Source organism: Oryx dammah, unplaced genomic scaffold (genome assembly GCF_014754425.2).
Source record: "Oryx dammah isolate SB20612 unplaced genomic scaffold, SCBI_Odam_1.1 HiC_scaffold_15, whole genome shotgun sequence".
Lineage (NCBI taxonomy): Eukaryota > Metazoa > Chordata > Mammalia > Artiodactyla > Bovidae > Oryx > Oryx dammah.
The window spans coordinates 39224272-39242113 of record NW_024070199.1 but is presented as its reverse complement, the minus strand read 5'-3'; the positions used below and the strand labels follow the sequence as shown (position 1 = coordinate 39242113).

General features: G+C 45.0%; 1 protein-coding gene across 1 annotated transcript; it reads right to left on the bottom strand.

The window, feature by feature from the left end:
• Window positions 1-7770: 7770 nt before the first annotated feature.
• SCGB2A2 (secretoglobin family 2A member 2) lies at window positions 7771-10945 on the bottom strand. The gene is made up of 3 exons (XM_040256008.1): window positions 10827-10945; window positions 9044-9234; window positions 7771-7962 (listed from the first exon to the last, which is right to left on the bottom strand). Exons 1-3 carry the CDS (start codon window positions 10879-10881, stop codon window positions 7924-7926), a joined length of 285 nt encoding a protein of 94 aa, XP_040111942.1. The 5' UTR covers window positions 10882-10945; the 3' UTR covers window positions 7771-7923.
• Between the last annotated feature and the right edge of the window lie 6897 nt (window positions 10946-17842).

Sequence of the window (17842 nt, the reverse complement as noted above, 5' to 3'; positions counted from 1 at the left end):
CGTGTCCGACTCTTTGTGACCCCATGAACTGCACCACGCTTATTTTATACCTAGTAATTTGTGCCTTTTAATCCTCTACCCCTACATTGCCCCTCCTGCTCTCCCCCTCCTCGCTGGTAACCACTAGCCTGTTCTCTATACCTGTGAATATTTCTTTTTTGTTATATTCACTAACTTGTTTCTTTGTATTTTATAGATTCCATATATAAGTGATATCATACAGTATTTGAATTTCTCTGTCTGACCTTTCACTTAGCATAATGCCCTCCAAGTCCATACATGGAGTTGCAGATGGCAAAAGTTCCTTCTTTTCTATGGCTAAGTATAATTCCATTATATAATATATACCAGATGCACTTACTGTTGATGTACGACTTGATTTACTTTATTCTTTTGGAGACTTCTCACAAAGACACAGTCCTAAGCTTTCAATACATGGGCTGAAAATTCCAACAGACATGCTCAGCTTCAAATATGAAATTATACCCATATATTCCATCTACCCCAGAGCTGTAGCAGGGCTGTACATACATAAAACCAGGGATAATGTAAGGGCTAAAGAAACTACAATAAGCAGATCTTGTGTAGCTGTGAACCCTCCCAGGTCAAGAACATGTAGGCTGCATTTAGAAAGATCTGAGGAGTATTGCATAGTGAAACTGTCAAGGGCTCTTGATTTCCAGGCAGAGTTCCAGAAGTTTCCTCTACCAAGTAGAGGACACTGCAATGTCAAGGACTCTCCCTCCATTCTAAGCTGTTTTCTGCAGAAGTCAGGATTACCAGACTAAGGTGAGGCACTGTTCAAATATGTCTATTCTTCCTGGGGATCGGATGTCACCTGAAGCAATTCCAGAGGGCAAGCTGTCTTGCAGGAGTGGAGCCAGGTGCTAAAGACTCTTCCTGCCCCTCCCACAGTCGATAAGGTGAGCTGCTGGGTCCTCGAGGTACATGCTCGTCATTGTAGGTCAGCCCTACAGGTGCAGGAGGTCTCTGGGGACAGCAAATCCCAACCCCATCACAGGTCCCTTCCAAATAGGGGAATCTGAGTCCTCTGCAAACACAGGTGCCACTTATGATGATGAAATTAGCGGTTTTTTTCCATCTTTCCCCTTGAGGAAAAAAAAGAATAATGCTATGGCATTCATGACATGTTGAAAGTATTTTTTTTTTTAATAAATTCTGAAAGAACAGTGTGGAGAAGGAAGCCAAACAACCTCAGGACCAAGGAACTGTTGAGCCCACAGTCCCTGTAGGAGCCCCAAGGCTGTTGACTTTGATCGCTGGAAGGACTTTCTGCTCCCAGCAGTCTTTTGTAGTGGAGGGGATAATGAAAGTTTTTTGTTTTTTGTTTCTTGGCCCTCATTCATCTCCATTATCATCTAATACTTACATACGTGTAGCCTTCGCTTCCTTCCCCAAATCCCTCTCATTGTAGATTTGCTACTTTTTGCTGCTGCTGCTGCCAAGTCGCTTCAGTCGTGTCCAACTCTGTGCGACCCCATAGACGACAGCCCACCAGGCTTCCCTGTCCCTGGGATTCTCCAGGCAAGAATACTGGAGTGGGCTGCCATTTCCTTCTCAAATGCATGAAAGTGAAAAGTGAAAGTGGAGTCGAGCAGTCGTGTCTGACTCTTCGTGACCCCATGGACTGCAGCCTACCAGGCTCCTGTGTCCATGGGATTTTCCAGGCAAGAGTACTGGAGTGGAGTGCCATTTCCTTCTCCAGGGCTACTCTTTGGGTGTAAGACAAAAGACATAAGATCTTACAGGGGCTTCCCTGGTGGCTCAATGGATAAGAATCCACCAGTGAATGCAGGGGACACAAGTTCAGGGCCTGATCCAGGAAGACCCCGCATGCTGTGGAGCAACTGAGCTCGTGTGCCACAACCGCTGAGCCCGAGTGCTGAAACTACCGAAACCCGAGCGCCCCAGAGCCTGCGCTCTGCAACAGGGGAGTGACTGCAATGAGAAGGCCACGCACCACGATCAAGAGTAGCCCCGCTCACCTAACTAGAGCAAGCCTGTGTGCAGCAGCAAAGACCAGTGCAAAGGAAACTAAATGAATAAAGAATTAAAAAAATTTTAAAAGATCTTACAGGAATTTTAAGCATATGTATTGGTTAGTTGATACTCTTACTATGCTAATTAAGTCTTTTTGTCATGTCGTGGGCAAAAACTTACAAGCTGTTAATTTTGTTATAGGTCAGATGTTTGCCTTCACTGTATCAAAGATAAGGCCAAGACTGTAGATTGCAATCACTGTGTGCCTGGTAGGGGCTCTGTTTATTTAGTTGCTGAGTTAGTTCCTTTTTCCTACCCATCTCTCATCTGCTGGAACTGAAGACTCGGGTGGACATCTCTCATCTGCTGGAACTGAAGACTCGGGTGGACACATCCCAGGCTCTCTTGCCAGCCGCCTTCTCGTTAGGCTCTTCAGGGAAGGGCACTGATGAAGATCGGAAGGGGGTAGGAGACAGCAGTCGAGTGTTCTGAGCTTCTGACGTCGCCTCTTGCAGCGGTTGTGGCAGCAGTGGGTAGAGGAGACCAGCAGCCCAGCCGTGGCAGTGTTTACAGCGATGGCTTCATGTCTTGGCCCTTGGTCCTTTGGTTCTTGCTCAGGTAGCTCAGTTTCGACCACAGCAACTTCACCTTCACCTGCACCCGTGGGATGGGCAAGACCTTTTAGTTTTCAACTCCAGTTTGAGAGGCAGTATTATCTTCTGTAATTATCAATCCTTGTGGATCCTTTATGCTCCCGTATCCCTATTCCAGCCTTTCACCTTCATTACCAACTCCTGTATGAAATTTGTTCTGCTCAATATACCTAGAAGGTTTTCTATTTCTTGATTGGACACTAACAGACAAATGGATGCTCCTCAGAACCCAGTGGGTGCTGAGGTTGGGCAGTGGGAGTATTTGCCCTGGGTGTGTGGGCATACAGAGATGCTGTGCCTGTGGAGCATTTGAAAGTGATGGGTAGAAGTGAACCACCCTGCAACCTACTTTTCTAAATCACATAAAGTACACCTGCCTGAAGAGCTATAGGTATAGGTTCAATACCTGTTCAATGTTCCTTTGCCCTGGAGCAGATCACTCCTAGCACCCTGTCCTTGAAACTCTCCCAACTTCATGCAGTCATTCAGGCACCCAGGTTTTACCACTGAAGCATCTGATAGAGCCTTAGGACTCTCCTGGATCTTGGTGTTCGGTGGCAGATGAGGGAATAAGGAGGGGAGATTTCTGGGACAGGCCTGCAGGAGATGTTTCTCATGACCCCCACATTCCGCTGGCCTGAACTCCGTGACATAGTGCCATCTTGGGAAAAGAAGACCAGCCATGTGTTCTTGCTCCAGAGGAGAATGGCTTGGTAGATAGCTCTCTGATATCTGTTTTTAATATCCTTACTATTTAGAGCATAAACTATTTTGTAAATTGTTGATAGTCAAAGCTATGGTTTTTTTAGTGGTCATGTATGGATGTGTGAGCTGGACCGTAAAGAAGTCTGAGCACCAAAGAATTGATGCTTTTGAACTGTGGTGTTGGAGAAGACTCTTGAGAGTCCCTTGGACTGCAAGGAGATCCAACCAGTCCATCCTAAGGGAAATCAGTCCTAAATATTCATTGGAAGGACTGATGCTGAGGCTGAAGCTCCAATACTTTGGCCACCTGATGTGAAGAGCTGACTCGTTGGAAAAGACCCTGATGCTGGGCAAGATTGAGGGCAGGAGGAGAAGGGGATGACAGAGGATGAGATGGCTGGATGGCATCACTGACTCAATGGACATGAATTTGAGCAAGCTCTGGGAGATAGTGATGGATGGGGAAGCCTGATGCGTTGCAGTCCATGGGGTTGCAAAGAGTTGGACACGACTGAGTGGCTGAGCAACAACAAAAGAGCATAAACTATTTTGTAAATCGTTGATCCTGGTAGGCAAACACTGTATTTAATTTCTTTATTCCTTTTTAGAAAAATAACTTTAAAAATTATTATTATGTTTAAAATTTGTTGACCATGCCCCGCGGCATGAGAGATCCTAGTTCCCTGACCAGGGATGGAACGCACATCCCCTCCATTAGAAGATCAGAGTCTTAACGACAGGACCACCATGAAAGTCCCTAAGTTTCATTTCTAATCCCATCACCCTCAGGAAGACCTGTTAACAAAAGCACATTTTTTTTTAACAGCTTTATTGAGATGTAACTCACACATCGTAGAATGCATGCACTTAAAGGGTACCCTTCAGTGGTTTTAAAATATGTTCAGAGTTGTGCAATCATCCCCACAGTCCATTGTAGAACATTTTCATCATCCCCCAAAAAGAACCCTCCAGACAGAAGTCATTCCCCATTCCCATGACCCCTTCAGCCTTAGGCAGTAAGTAATCAACTTTCTGGGCTTCCCAGGTGACTCAGTGGTAAGGAATCTGCCTACCGATGCAGGAGACAAAGGAAATGTGGGTTCAGTCCTTGGGTCGGGATGATTCCCTGGAAAAGGAAATGGCAACCTGCTCCAGTATTCTTACTTGGAAAATCCCGTGGACAGAGGAGCCTGACAGGCTACAGTCATGGGGTCTCAAAGAGTCAGACACGAATGAGCACCAGAGCACACAGGCACACAGTCAGCTTTCTGTTTCCATTCTCTTTTCACGCTGCTGTTGAAAAGCCTGATGTGAGTTCTACTTATTTTGTGGGAAACATGTAGGTTTTTCTTTTCAACCCTGAATTTTATTCATGGAAACTAGGATTTATTCAGATGTGAATCTTTTCCATCGATCTTAGTCCTCACTGAGCCCTTCTGGTCAGAAACTCATAAAGCACATTTATTTTTATTACCATTCCCAGGCAATTGCCATCCAGTTTGTGTATTTTTTTTTTTTACTGAAATATAGTTGATTTATAATGTTGTGTTTGTTTCAGGTATACAGAAAAGTGACTCAGATCTGTATCTATCTATCTCAGATGATTTTCAATGCTGTTCATGCATTTTGTGAGAAGTGGTTTAACTTGAGTGTTAACTTCCAAGAGATGTAATATTTGCTTAAGTCCAAGATATGTGTTAGAAGTATAGCAAAAATGATGCATTTCTGTCTGGACAGATGTTACTGTCCTGTCTCCAACTCTAGGCAGTAAGAGTCCTACCGAGTGGAGTTAGAAGGAAAAATAGGAGAAACAGTTCTACAAGGTGTTCTCTGTATGTTTGCTGCTGCTGCTGCTGCTGCTAAGTCGCTTCAGTCGTGTCCGACTCTGTGCCACCCCATAGACGGCAGCCCACCAGGCTCCCCCATCCCTGGGATTCTCTAGGTAAGAACACTGGAGTGGGTTGCCATTTCCTTCTCCAATACATGAAAGTGAAAAGTCAAAGTGAAGTTGCCCCGTCGTGTCTGACTCTTCGTGACCCCATGGACTGCAGCCTACCAGGCTCCTCCATCCATGGGATTTTCCAGGCGAGAGTACTGGAGTAGGGTGCCATTGCCTTCTGTATGTTTACCTTGCCATAAATCTTGACCATGACACTCATGATTCCAGCCTCCTCACTGGTCTCCAGGATTCCTGTTTCCACCAGTTTGTTAGCAGTGCATTTTCCGCAGGAATTTAGCTCTTGTGTACCTACCATCTGCTCCCCGTTCCTTATCCCCTTAGGGCTGATGCTACATGTTAGGTAATGAAGACTGCAGTTCGCACAAGACCACCCTTTTCCACCATAGGGTGACAGGTCAGTGCTGGGGACAGACACTTTAAAAAAATATTTAGGAAGTATTTGATGATTTATTGATTTTTAAAGAAGTGTGTGTGTTTGTGTTGCTTTTAGCCAAGTGGTTAGAGGTTTTCCTATGATCATTCTGTTCTCGGTTTTCAGTTTGATTCCACGGTGGTCAGAAAGCATGCTGTGTCTTTTGCTGTGGCCAAAGTTAGTTGAGTGATGTGCTGACATGGACATTCCAGAAAGCTGCTTCCGTTTACTCCAATCTTCGGTGTTTCTTCCAACACTCCCATCTGCTGGTTGTCTGGCAGTTGCTGGTGTTGTCAGCAAGGTCCTCCTTAATCCTCTTGGGCTCTGCATGGCTTTGCATTAGCCCCTCCAGCAGACATTCTTTGGTTATATCCTCGGCCGGGTGGTGTGCCTGGCAAACGCATGACTGTGTTGAATGGGAACCTTCACTCCGCTGGGACAGCTCTATGATGTCCTGGGGCAGATGGAGGCCAAAGCTGTCTGAGTGCTGAGACTGGGGCTGGGGAGAGACTTGCTTGCAGCTAGGAGCTGCCCTTACTTGCAATCCTGAGACCTCCTCCCTTCGAGGCTGAGACCGGTCTGACCAGAGAATGGCTCCCCATCGTAGGACCCCCCTCTTGTGCCTCTTTCCTGTACACATTATACAGGAGGGAAGAGTCAAAACTTCGGGGAGCTGAATTGTCCCAAGAAAGGGCCAGAGGTCTTCCTGGTAGAAAGGATGGTCCCGGAAGGAAACGGGATGCTGGGAGGTGTGAGCAGAGGGGCAGTAACTTATCTTTGGTGAGAGGATTGTGGGGACTGGTAGAAGTAAGGGGAGCTAAGGTTCGATTTTAAAATGTCTTGTTTTGCTTTGTTCCAATGTAGCGCACATTTCCCCCTGATCTTCCTGACTTTGTAGGTCTTTGTGTGAACGAGGGGATGAGTTACGCTGCCACTCAAGGAACACATTTGGGGAGAGTCCTACAGTTCTATTAGGCGGCATCAAACACGCGGTGGCTCAGACAGCAAAGAATCTCCCTGTAATGCAGGAGACCTGGGGTGGACCCCTGGGTTGGGAAGATTCCCCTGGAGAATGGAGCGGCTGCTGCTGCTGCTGCTGCTAAGTCGCTTCAGTCGTGTGTGACTCTGCCAACACAGAGACGGCAGCCCACCAGGCTCCCTCGTCCCCGGGATTCTCCAGGCAAGAACACTGGAGTGGGTTGCCATTTCCTTCACCAATGCATGAAAGTGAAAAGTGAAAGTGAAGTCGCTCAGTCGTGTCCGACTCCTAGCGACCCCATGGTCTGCAGCCTAACAGGCTCCTCCATCCATGGGATTTGCTAGGCAAGAGTACTGGAGTGGGGTGCCATTGCCTTCTCCGAACGGAGTGGCTACCCACTCTAGTATTCTTGCCTGGAGGAAGAATGGCTGGGACCAGGGAAACCAAAAATCAAAACGCACACCATTCTTTTCTCAGCTTCTGCAGCAGAAGGAGAAGGACAGAGGAGCCTGGCGGGCTACAGTCCACAGGATTGCAAAGAGTCGGTCAGGACTGAGAGGCTTACACTCACTCAAACATCTCAGGAATTAGAGTAAATAATATTTTTGTGAACTAATGTTAAAAGTTAAGATTAGTGTCATATATCAGATTTTAAAATCAGGACAGGATTCACCCTGGCTTTGCCCGAATCATCTCTTTCAGTGGCTCTGTTCCCAGCCCTGCACACTTGGGACAGAGACAGGGAGAGCTGAGAAAGGCGGCCCCCCAATGGCCAGCAGGGTTCAGAATGAAGATGAAGACTGACACAGGTCAGGGAACTTGTGTATGACCCAATCACTGGAAACTCCTCTCTAGTTCCTGGGGAGATGGGGATGAGGAGGGGAGGAAAACCCGCTTTTCCAGAGAGAAAATTAATGTTGGGCTTAGAAACGGTAAGGGACAAAGTGCCTTTCAGATTCCTCTATCCTTCACCCTTAAGTTATTCAATGAATAATTCTCTGTGTGCGTTATATGTGGAGCTCTCTAAAGTCTCCATTTGAATCAGATAATAAAAAAGAACTTCTGATATGCAGATACTTTATTGAAATGAAAATGTATTTGAGGTTTCAACAATTGTCTTGCAGTGTGTAGATTAAAAGACAAAAAAGACAGACAGCTTGTGGTATATACTCATCGCCAGTGGACATTTCTGAGCCAAAGTTCTTGCAGAAAGTTAGAATACTTTACAGTATATACTGTTGTACATGACTTGCTGAAAAACAAACAAACAAAAATCATTTAGATTTTCGGCTCCCTCTTGCAAAATAAAATCTTGCACAATAAACGTTTCTTCTAATTGTTATCTTGAATGCGTTCACACACATCTGACATTCAAGAGAATTAGTGCTGGATGTTAAATCAGAATGATCCCATTTATCCTATCATTCAGGAAACATTTATTAATGCCAAAGAAGTGCTGGTGCTTCCAGATCTTATCCCCACCAGAGGTCCCTTGAGTAAGTTCTTTTCTGCACATTTCTTGCTGTAATAACTTATCTATAATGATGCTACATATATTATCGGTTTTCCATAGAATCGTGACAATCTCAGCTCCAATACAAGGACCCAAGACATTTTTGAATTCTTGTGCAGACTTTCTGTCAGAAATATAGAAAATAGCCTGGACCTTTATCTTTGACTTTGTAGCCTGCAAAATCTTGAGGCTGTGACTCAGAAAGAGCCATCTGAGTTAGGCTTTTCAAGAAAAAAAGCCTAGCATCCTTCATTGTAAGGATCATAGTAAATGATGTAATTTACCATTTTCACTGTTTCAAATATACCTAACACCATATTCACTCTGCAGTCAGTACAACCAATCTCCAGACTGTCTTCAGGTTACAAAAATGAAACTAAATACCTGTTAAATAACTCCCATTTTCCCTCAATATTCGACTTCTGAAAGCCACTATTCCACCCTGTGTCTCTATGAGATTGGCTACTCCTGAAACCTGGTGTAAGAGTTAGGCTACCTTTGTCTTTTTGTGACTGGTTTATTTCACTGACCATAACGTGTGTGTGTGTGTGTGTGCCTCTGTGCCTACTGGGGAATTAAGGGTTAGGTAGACCCTTTGCTTTTCCCTTTATTGTCTTTTAAATTTATTATTCACTAAAGATTTCAGCCCTGTAGCCTTGGACATCTTTCTTGATGTCAAAGTCATCAGACTCACCACACAATGAAATAAATGGAAATATAGTACATTCATCACTTGCTTTGGTGTAACGAATAACAAACGTAGAGTCTATTTGTCCCTGTCCCTTGGTTGTAAAAGCACATCAGAAGAAGCTGAAATTACCAACATCTCGTTGAAATTGGCCAGAGTTTCATTTGACTGCTGGAGAAAACATTGCTTTAATTCATCTACAGCTTTTTCCTCATTTTCAGTCTGTAGGAAATCTTTAACATATTCTCTGTATTCATCCTTGGACACAGTGGGATCAACTGCTTTATCAATCACATTGTCAAGAAGGGAGCAGCCAGAAGACCCTGGGAAGAAAGAAGCAAACATGGGCTCCATTGTGTGTGCGTGAACATCTTTGGAGGGCAGAACCATGATGGTTATCATTCTTTTACATCCCTGTAGAGATGTCTATTCAGAAAGATTGTGGCGAATGGTCTTCAGTTCTCTATTCTACTAGAGTAAACTTGGGATCTGGGATTTTTCTAAGACCTAAAACACCTGTGCTTCCTCTTGTTAGCCTCTAGAAGCCAAACCTTATGTAACCTTGACTAAGGAGGGTGTGAGGAAGTGAGACGTTCTGACTCAGGGCAACATATTAAACTTTATCTGGTCTTTCTTTGTTCAGAGTCATATGATGCTTTACCATTATCATTCCAAGTAACAAGTAAAATTTCCCAGGATTGTGCATGTACTGGTTCTAGAATATTGTCCATTAGCTCTGTTGGTGTTAATGATTTTCTGAAACAAACAAAATAATGTACAAATGAAATTCTTGTTTGTGAAGTGATCTGTTGTGGCGACCTCAGTTGGGTAGGAGAAAGAGCTCTGGAACTGGATTAGAGAGAACTGGCTTTTATTTTTGGGTCTGTAATTTTTTATTTAGTTGACCCTGAGCCTGTCACCTTGAACACATCTGCAAGTACTTGAGGAACAAACGACGTGAGGATATTTAAAAGAGCTCTGTAGGACTTCTTCGGTGGCACAGTGGATAAGAATCCGCCTGCCAATGTGGGGGACGTGAGTTCGATCCCTGGTTGGGGAAGATTCCACATGCCTTAGGGCAGCTAACCCTGCATGCTACAGCTGCTGTGCCCACACTCTACAGCCCTTGCTTTGCAACAAGAGAAGCCATCGCAATGAGAGGCCCCAGTGAAGAGTTGCCCCCACTCGCCACAACTAGAGAAAGCCTGGGCAAAGTAACGAAGACATAGTACAACTAAGAATAAATAAACAAAAATGAAAAAAGAAGAAAAGAGCTTTGTAAATTGAATAAAGTAAACTGTGTCTGTGACTTATGACCAAAGACTAGACTAGCTGCCAGGGCATTAGTCTCTAACTGGATCTTCACTGGGGAAGGAGACCTCCAAGGAGGCGTGAACTCTCCTCTTCAGTCAACACTGAGCAGGGAGGGACTGGGAGGAAAGGCATTCCAGAAGGGCTCAAATCAGCTGTGAAAACTTGTGAAGAGTTGGAACCCCCAACTGGGTGCAGGACCCTGGGACGCCCACTGTAGCCTGAACTTTACCTCCTGGCAGATTTCCTGTTTCTCTTCATATTTAAGGAGACTCCAAGAGTGCCTCTTTCAGGAAACCCATCTGGTATAAAATCAGAAGTCATCAGAGCATCTCTTCCCCTTGCCCTGCTGAAATGCCTAATTCTAGTAGTCAGTCACTAGCCTCATCCCGATTTCATGGCACCTGTGATGACACTATGTGCAGCCCCAAGGCAGAGGCAAAGCTTACAAAGGGCCTTCTTTCAGATGTTCTGGGATGAGTGATGATGCTTACGTCTCTGGTGGGCAGGCCTGTCCTGTACTGGTGCTTGGGGGTTGGGAGCTCTTGCACAGGGAACCAGACAGCAACCTTAGCCCCACATCTGTGCACCCGTCAGTACTCACCTGCATAGCAGTACAGGGGGAGGGCCACCAGCATGAGGACCGTCACCAGCTTCATGTTGGAGGCAGCTGCTGCTGACAAGTCAGTCTACTATGTCAGAGAAGAAGGAACTCACTTTAGAGGTGAGTGCCCAGAACGCCTCCTTTTATTCTCCAGGTCACCACATTAATCCTTCCCACAAATGAGGAAATGAGTCACAGGATAAACCTGGAGTCGGACCAGGAAACAACAGCAAGAACCAACAAGAACCAAGCCAGCCTGTTTTTCTGTTGGTAGAAAACTGAGGAGACAGAGTCTTTGGGACCCCAAACAATTTCGGAATTGCCATCATGATATATGACTTTCAGTTCAGTTCAGTTCACCACTCAGCCGTGTCTGACTCTTTGCGACCCCATCGACTGCAGCAGGCCAGGCCTCCCTGTCCATCACCAACTCCCAGAGTTTACTCAGACTCATGTCCATTGAGTCAGTGATGCCATCCAACCATCTCATCCTCTGTCATTCCCTTCTCCTCTCACCTTCAATCTTTCCCAGCATCAGGGTCTTTATAAATGAGTCAGTTCTTCGCATCAGGTGGCCAAAGTATTAGACTTACAGCTTCAGCATCAGTCCTTCCAATGAATATTCAGGACTGATTTCCTTTAGGATGGACTGGTTGGATCTCCTTGCAGTCCAAGGGACTCTCAAGAGTCTTCTCCAACATCACAGTTCAAAAGCATCAATTCTTCAGTGCTCAGCTTTCTTTATAGTCCAACTCTCACATCCATACATGACTACTGGAAAAACCATAGCTTTGACCAGACAGACCTTTATTCGTAAAGTAATGTCTCTGCTTTTTAATATGCTGTCTAGGTTGGTCATAACTTTTCTTCCAAGGAGCAAGCCTCTTTCAATTTCATGGACGCATTATATGACTTTTTAAGTAAAATGAATGCAAATCTGCTTTCTGAATGAAGCAAAGTACAACATTGCAAGCCTGTGTTGTCCTCCTGTTTTTTATTATTATTGTGATCATCATTATCTCTTCTTCCTCCTCCTCCCCTTCCTCCTCTTGTTTCTACTCTCTTCTTCAAAGTGCAAGTAGCATATGCTATGGGTCTGTTCTGCGGGTTTACCAAGCACAAGAGCTGGGTGTGATATCACATACCTCCTCTGGGAGGCAGAGTTCTCTTGCCCATAGAAGCTTTTTTTTCAGCAAGGTGTTTTAAATTTGGGAAATGTTAAAAATTAGAAAAACTAAAAATCTACAAGGAGATCAAACCAGTCCATCCTAAAGGAAATCAGTCCTGAATATTCATTGGAAGGACTGATGTGAAGAACTGACTCATTGGAAAAGACCCTGATGCTGGGAAAGACTGAAGACAGGAGGAGAAGGGGATGACAGGATGAGATGGTTGGATGGCATCACCATCTGGTTGGACATGAGTCTGAGCAAGCTGTGGGAGTTGGTGATGGACAGGGAAGCCTGGCATGCTGCAGTCCATGGGGTGGTAAAGAGTCAAACATAGCTGAGAGACTGAACTGAACTGAAAAATTAAAAATGTCTCACCTCTGTGAAGTTTGTTTTATCAAAGACTATCTCACTTAGTTCACTCAGTTTCATCAATTTCTTCTATTATAAATCTATAAATGAATTTTTCATCTACTTTTTGTTAGGTTTTTAGGGTTTTTCTTCCACTGACACAAAGGATGTTGTGAAGTAGAAAAGCTGATTGCTTAGGGGAGGCAAAGCTGAATGGTTGAATGGCGATGGGATCTGGGTTCATACAGATGCGGATTTGAAGCACGGATGCAACACGTAATCATGAAGCGTCCTTGGACAAACTCGTGGTCATTCTGAGCTTCCTTTTCCTCACTGCTAAAAGGGGCATAAATGATGCCATGCTTGGTTTTGTCAAGATGAGACTCTATGTAAAGAGCCTATCACAGGGCTTAAAACAGGGTATCATGGATTAGTGGGAGCTTCATTCATCCACCCACGCATCCATTCATCTATCCATCCATCCAACCACCTATCCATCCATCCAACAACCCATTCATCTTTCCATCCATCCATCCACCCATCCGTCCATTTCATTTGTCTATCCACTCACCCATTCATCTTTCCATTCATCCGTCCACTCATCCATCCATTCATCATTTAGCAATACCAGGAGCTTCTGCTCTGACTGGGCCCTTTGCTATGTGTCACACATTCATTTGCAGGGACAAGTTAGACCTGGACCTTTCCCTTGTGGTGCTTACGGGGCAGGCAACAGACAAGACTTCAACTGAATGAGTGATATCACAAAGCAACAGTTCTAAAGACTAAACCACCACTAAGGACAGTGTCCTGTAGGGAGGTCCAGGCGAGTTGTAGGAAGAAGGCCTTTTAAACTTGGATGAGTGGACAATGATATCTAAGGGAAGTTCTGGGAAGAGTGTTCTATGCAGAGGGAACAGCAAGTACAGAGGCCCTGAGGAGCAGATTGTACTTGTTATGACAAAGAAAGCAAGGAAAGTGTATCTCTTGATGTCACAGGGGGGACAGGCTAGCCTCATAAGAGAGAACCCACACCAGTTGAAATAGGGGTGATAGAAAGGAAATAAGAACAAGGGAAACAAGGTCAGCTTAGGTTCAAGGACTAGAGAGTCAGAGAAAAGAGTCGATAGTTAACTACCCATGAATGTATTATTTGCTCTCTGGATCATTTGGAACTCATCCCTTTCCATCATTCTGTTGGAACATAAATTGCCAAGAACGCTACTGATTTAGCAAGAGGTAAGAAATAAGGAAGAAGGCTATGTTCTTACATATGCATTTTCCCTAAGGTGACCATTGCTGGTGATCTGCCTTCTAAAGGCAAGTGAAGGACATTGGTAATGAAATAGGAGATGGTATCCCTGACCAGGACTTAATGGAGACTCTGGCTGGTCAGCCAGTTGTTGGGACCTGCCTGTTACCTGCAGGGACCCTGGCCCCCCTCAGAGGTTTATTACTCTGAAACAAATCCCACATCATGTATGTGGTTCCCACAATAAAGAGGGGTGTTCTCCATAGCAAGGTATGATTGTTCTTAAGTGAATTAAATAACAGCTCGCCTTCCAAAAGACTACTTTGCAAGCCAGCATTTACAAGGAGAAATAGAAAAAATCAAAAAGTCAGGATGCTTGTGTTCTTGGCTTGATTTTGTTTTCTTTCCCAAAGGGATTTTGACTCAGGTCCCCAAATTAAGTCCTGACACTAGAGGCGTGAGGGACCTTCAGTTTCTGTGTTTGAGTGACATTTATTGGCCATCTACTATGATAAACCCCAGGGTAGAGGTGAATTATTCACAAATTTTACCCTGACTGCAGGAGACACAGGAGATGTGGGTTCGATTTTTGGGTCAGGAAGATCCCTTGGAGGAGGGCATGGTAATCCACTCTAGTATTCTTGCCTGGGAAATCCCATGGACTGAGGAGCCTGGTGGGCTATAGTCCAAAGGGTCCCAAAGAGTCAGACACAACTGAGCGACTAACACACACTTTTTCCCTGACTACCTTGTGTTTGGGGGAAGAAAGCATTTGGTAAGGGAGTATTATATTTGGTCTGGTATTGAACTCACAGAAGACCTGAGATATGCTCATACTCATATTTTGGTCATTGGAAGCCATGGCATATTTAATGTAAGTAATAACATTTAGCGACAACCATTTTGTCCCCCCTCAGGGATTCATCCATTGATCCAAAAGTGCACCAAAATTATTTTGAAGTTTGTGTGCTCTATGCTCAGGTGTGTCTGACTCTTGTGACCCCATGGACTGTAGCCCACCAGGCTCCTCTGTCCATGGGATTCTGAATACTAGAGTGGGTTGTCATACCCTACTCCAGGGGATATTCCTGACCCAGGGATTAAACCCGCATCTCTTATGTCTCCTGTACTGGCAGGTGGATTTTTCACCACTGCACCACGTTTTAAAATTTAGATGATCATAAAGTTGTTTTTTTTTTAATTGTAAGTGACCCAGATGAATCAACTCCACAATATTCTGGGGACAAGATAACACCCCTATTTCTTCATTTTCATTCCTTCGGTAAAACTGGTTCTGCCTCTCACCTCCAGGGCTGTGGGAACATTAACCCGGGGCATGTTCTTTGGAGGTGAGCCTCTTCCTCCTTAAGATCATGCCAAAGTCTAAAAGTCTTGAGAACTAAAATGTCACCTGTCATGTCAGTAAACAAGGATGTTTTTCTGGTGGAGAGGCACTTAACCAAGCCAGAAACTTCAGGAGAGGCCCTGGTTTGGGAGACATTTTTGTCATCAGTGAGTTGTCTGTTGTTCAAGTCATCAGGCCTTTCCTAGACCGGATGCCCGCCTTGCCTTGGGCTCAGCCCACTGTCGGGATTTCACAGCTGTGCCTCTGTGCACAATCGGAATAGTCTTAGGAATGTTGTGCGGTCCTAGCATGTTACAACATGTAAGTGCTTAGAATAGGACTGGGCACAGAGCAGGAAGAGCCTACATGTCAGCTGCTAGCGATTAATTTTATAAAGTGGAGAAACACGTTATGATAAGCTTGGAAAGACTACTGGGACCTTTCAAGACTACTGAACTCTCTGCTTCAACTTTACCTTCTCTAAAATACCCACGGAAGCCTTATGGTCAGATCCGAGGTGAAAGGTAATGATTTTGAAAATAAAGCATTGTACCTTTTTTAACTGGTCTTCCCTGGTCGCTCAGTGGTAAAGAACCTGCCTGCTAATGCAGGGCATGTGGGTTCAATCCCTGGGTCAGGAAGATTCCCTGGAGAAGGACATGGCAACCCATCCTAGTATTCTTGCCTGGGAAATTTCAGGAACAAAGGAGCCTGGTGAGCTACAGTCCATGGTGTCACAAAAGAGTAGGATACGACTTAGCAACTAATTAACTACAATCCCTTTTACTTTTTTATTTGGCTGCACCAGGTCTTTGTTGCGGCGCATAGGATCTTTAGTCAGGCATGTGGGATCTAATTCCCTGACCAGGGATTGAACCTGGTCGGCCTGCATTGAGAACACAGAGTCTTAGCCACTGGACCCACCACCAGATGGCACCCCACTCCAGTGTTCTTGCCTGGAGAATCCCATGGACAGAGGAGCCTGGCAGGCTGCAGTCCATGGGGTCGCTAAGAGTCGGGCACGACTGAGCGACTTCACTTTGACTTTTCACTTTCATGCATTGGGGAAGGAAATGGCATCCCACTCCAGTGTTCTTGCCTGGAGAATCCCATGGACAGAGGAGCCTGGCAGGCTACAGTCTTTGGGGTCGCAAAAGTTAGACATGACTGAGCAACTAAGCACGCTAACACCAGGGAAGTTCCTAAAGCACTCTCTTTTGATCCCAGCATTCCACAGTGGCTACACTCATTTACATTCTCACCAATAGTGTAGGAATGTTGGACTGCAAGCAGATCCAACCAGTCCATCCTAAAGGAAATCAGTATTGGATATTCATTGGAAGGAATGAATTACAGTTTTGTCTGGTTATATGCCCAGGAATAGGATTGCTAGATGATAATGCAACTCTAAGAAATCTCCGTACTGTGCTCCAGAGTTAGTTCAGTTCAGTTCAGTCGCTCAGTCATGTCCGACTGTTTGCAACCCCATGGATTGCAGCACAACAGGCTTCCCTGTCCTTCACTCTCTCCCAGAGTTTGCTCAAACTCATGTGCATGGAGTCAATGATGCCATCCAACGATTTCGTCTTCTGTCGTCCCCTTCTCCTCTTGCCTGCCATCTTTCCCAGCATCAGGGTCTCTCCCAGTGAGTCAGCTCATCACATCAGGTGGCCAAAGTATCGGAGCTTCGGCTTCAGCATCAATCCTATGCATTGTTTTACAGCATTGGACTTTATTTTCATCACCAGACTGAGTGACGCTTCCACTTTAGCCCAGCCTCTTCTTTATGGAGCTGTCTCTCCTTTCTTCCTCTGTAGCATATTAGACACCTACTGACCTGGAGGGCTCATCTTCTGGGGTCATATCTTTTTGTCTGTTCATTGTGTTCATGGGGTTCTCAAAGCAAAGTCATTACAAAGAATGAAATTATGCCATTTGTGGCAACATTCCAACATTATGCCATTTGTCCATCGACCTGGAGATTATCATATTAAGTGAAGTAAGTCAGAGGGATTCTTGTGACCTGGACTTACACAACTGCCTCGTGTGAACTCCAGACTGACCCCCATGGGGGTCTGGTAGTTTTCTTCTCCAGCCCTTTGCTGCCTGTGAGCCCTTCTTCCTCACTGTTCTTGCCTCAGTCCATCTGAGTTAAAAATCCTTATTCATTCCTGAGGTCACATCAAGGACAGCCGTGTGTTTTCATGCCCTTTCCTGGCCCCTCAGTCTATGGAGATCACCCTTCCAAGGTCCTTTTGGCACTCTATGGTGAGCTCTCTTTTGATCTCTGCAGAACCCTGAGTCCGTGGCCCTTTCCTCCCTGTTCTGTTCCTTGAGGGCATGGCTGGTGCACCTCTGATCTTTGTGTGAAGGGAACTATGGTAAGTGCTTAAATAATCATTGTGTCAGTGTTTTTTTGAGATAGATCTTGAACTGATACAAAGACTTCACTGATGATAATACCTACTTTTACTACTAAGTCTATTTAGAAAGAGAAGCTTATTTAAACTTGACTCTCTACTAAAGAATCAAACCCAATATTAAAAGCAGGCATTAGCCTGACATCCTGGTGCTAACACTATCTTCTTTATGCTCTGGATGAGGACTTTGGAGTCAAAATAAGGAGAGGACAGGTCAAGAGAGAAGGAAGTTGGAACCCAAGCCATCCGAGGACTGTGTCACCTCCTGTTTCCAAGAAGTAAGCATTATCTTGATCCAATCGAACCTGGATCCATCCACTGACTTAGAGTGGTGAGCCGGATTTGGAAGCTGAGCCAGGATCAAGAGTCACCTCCAGCTAATTCTCTTTGGCTCATCCACCAAAATCCTGCACTTTACGCAGCTGACGTTTCCAAAACCTCTGTGGTTAAGTTTTTAATCCCCATACCCATGTGACAGC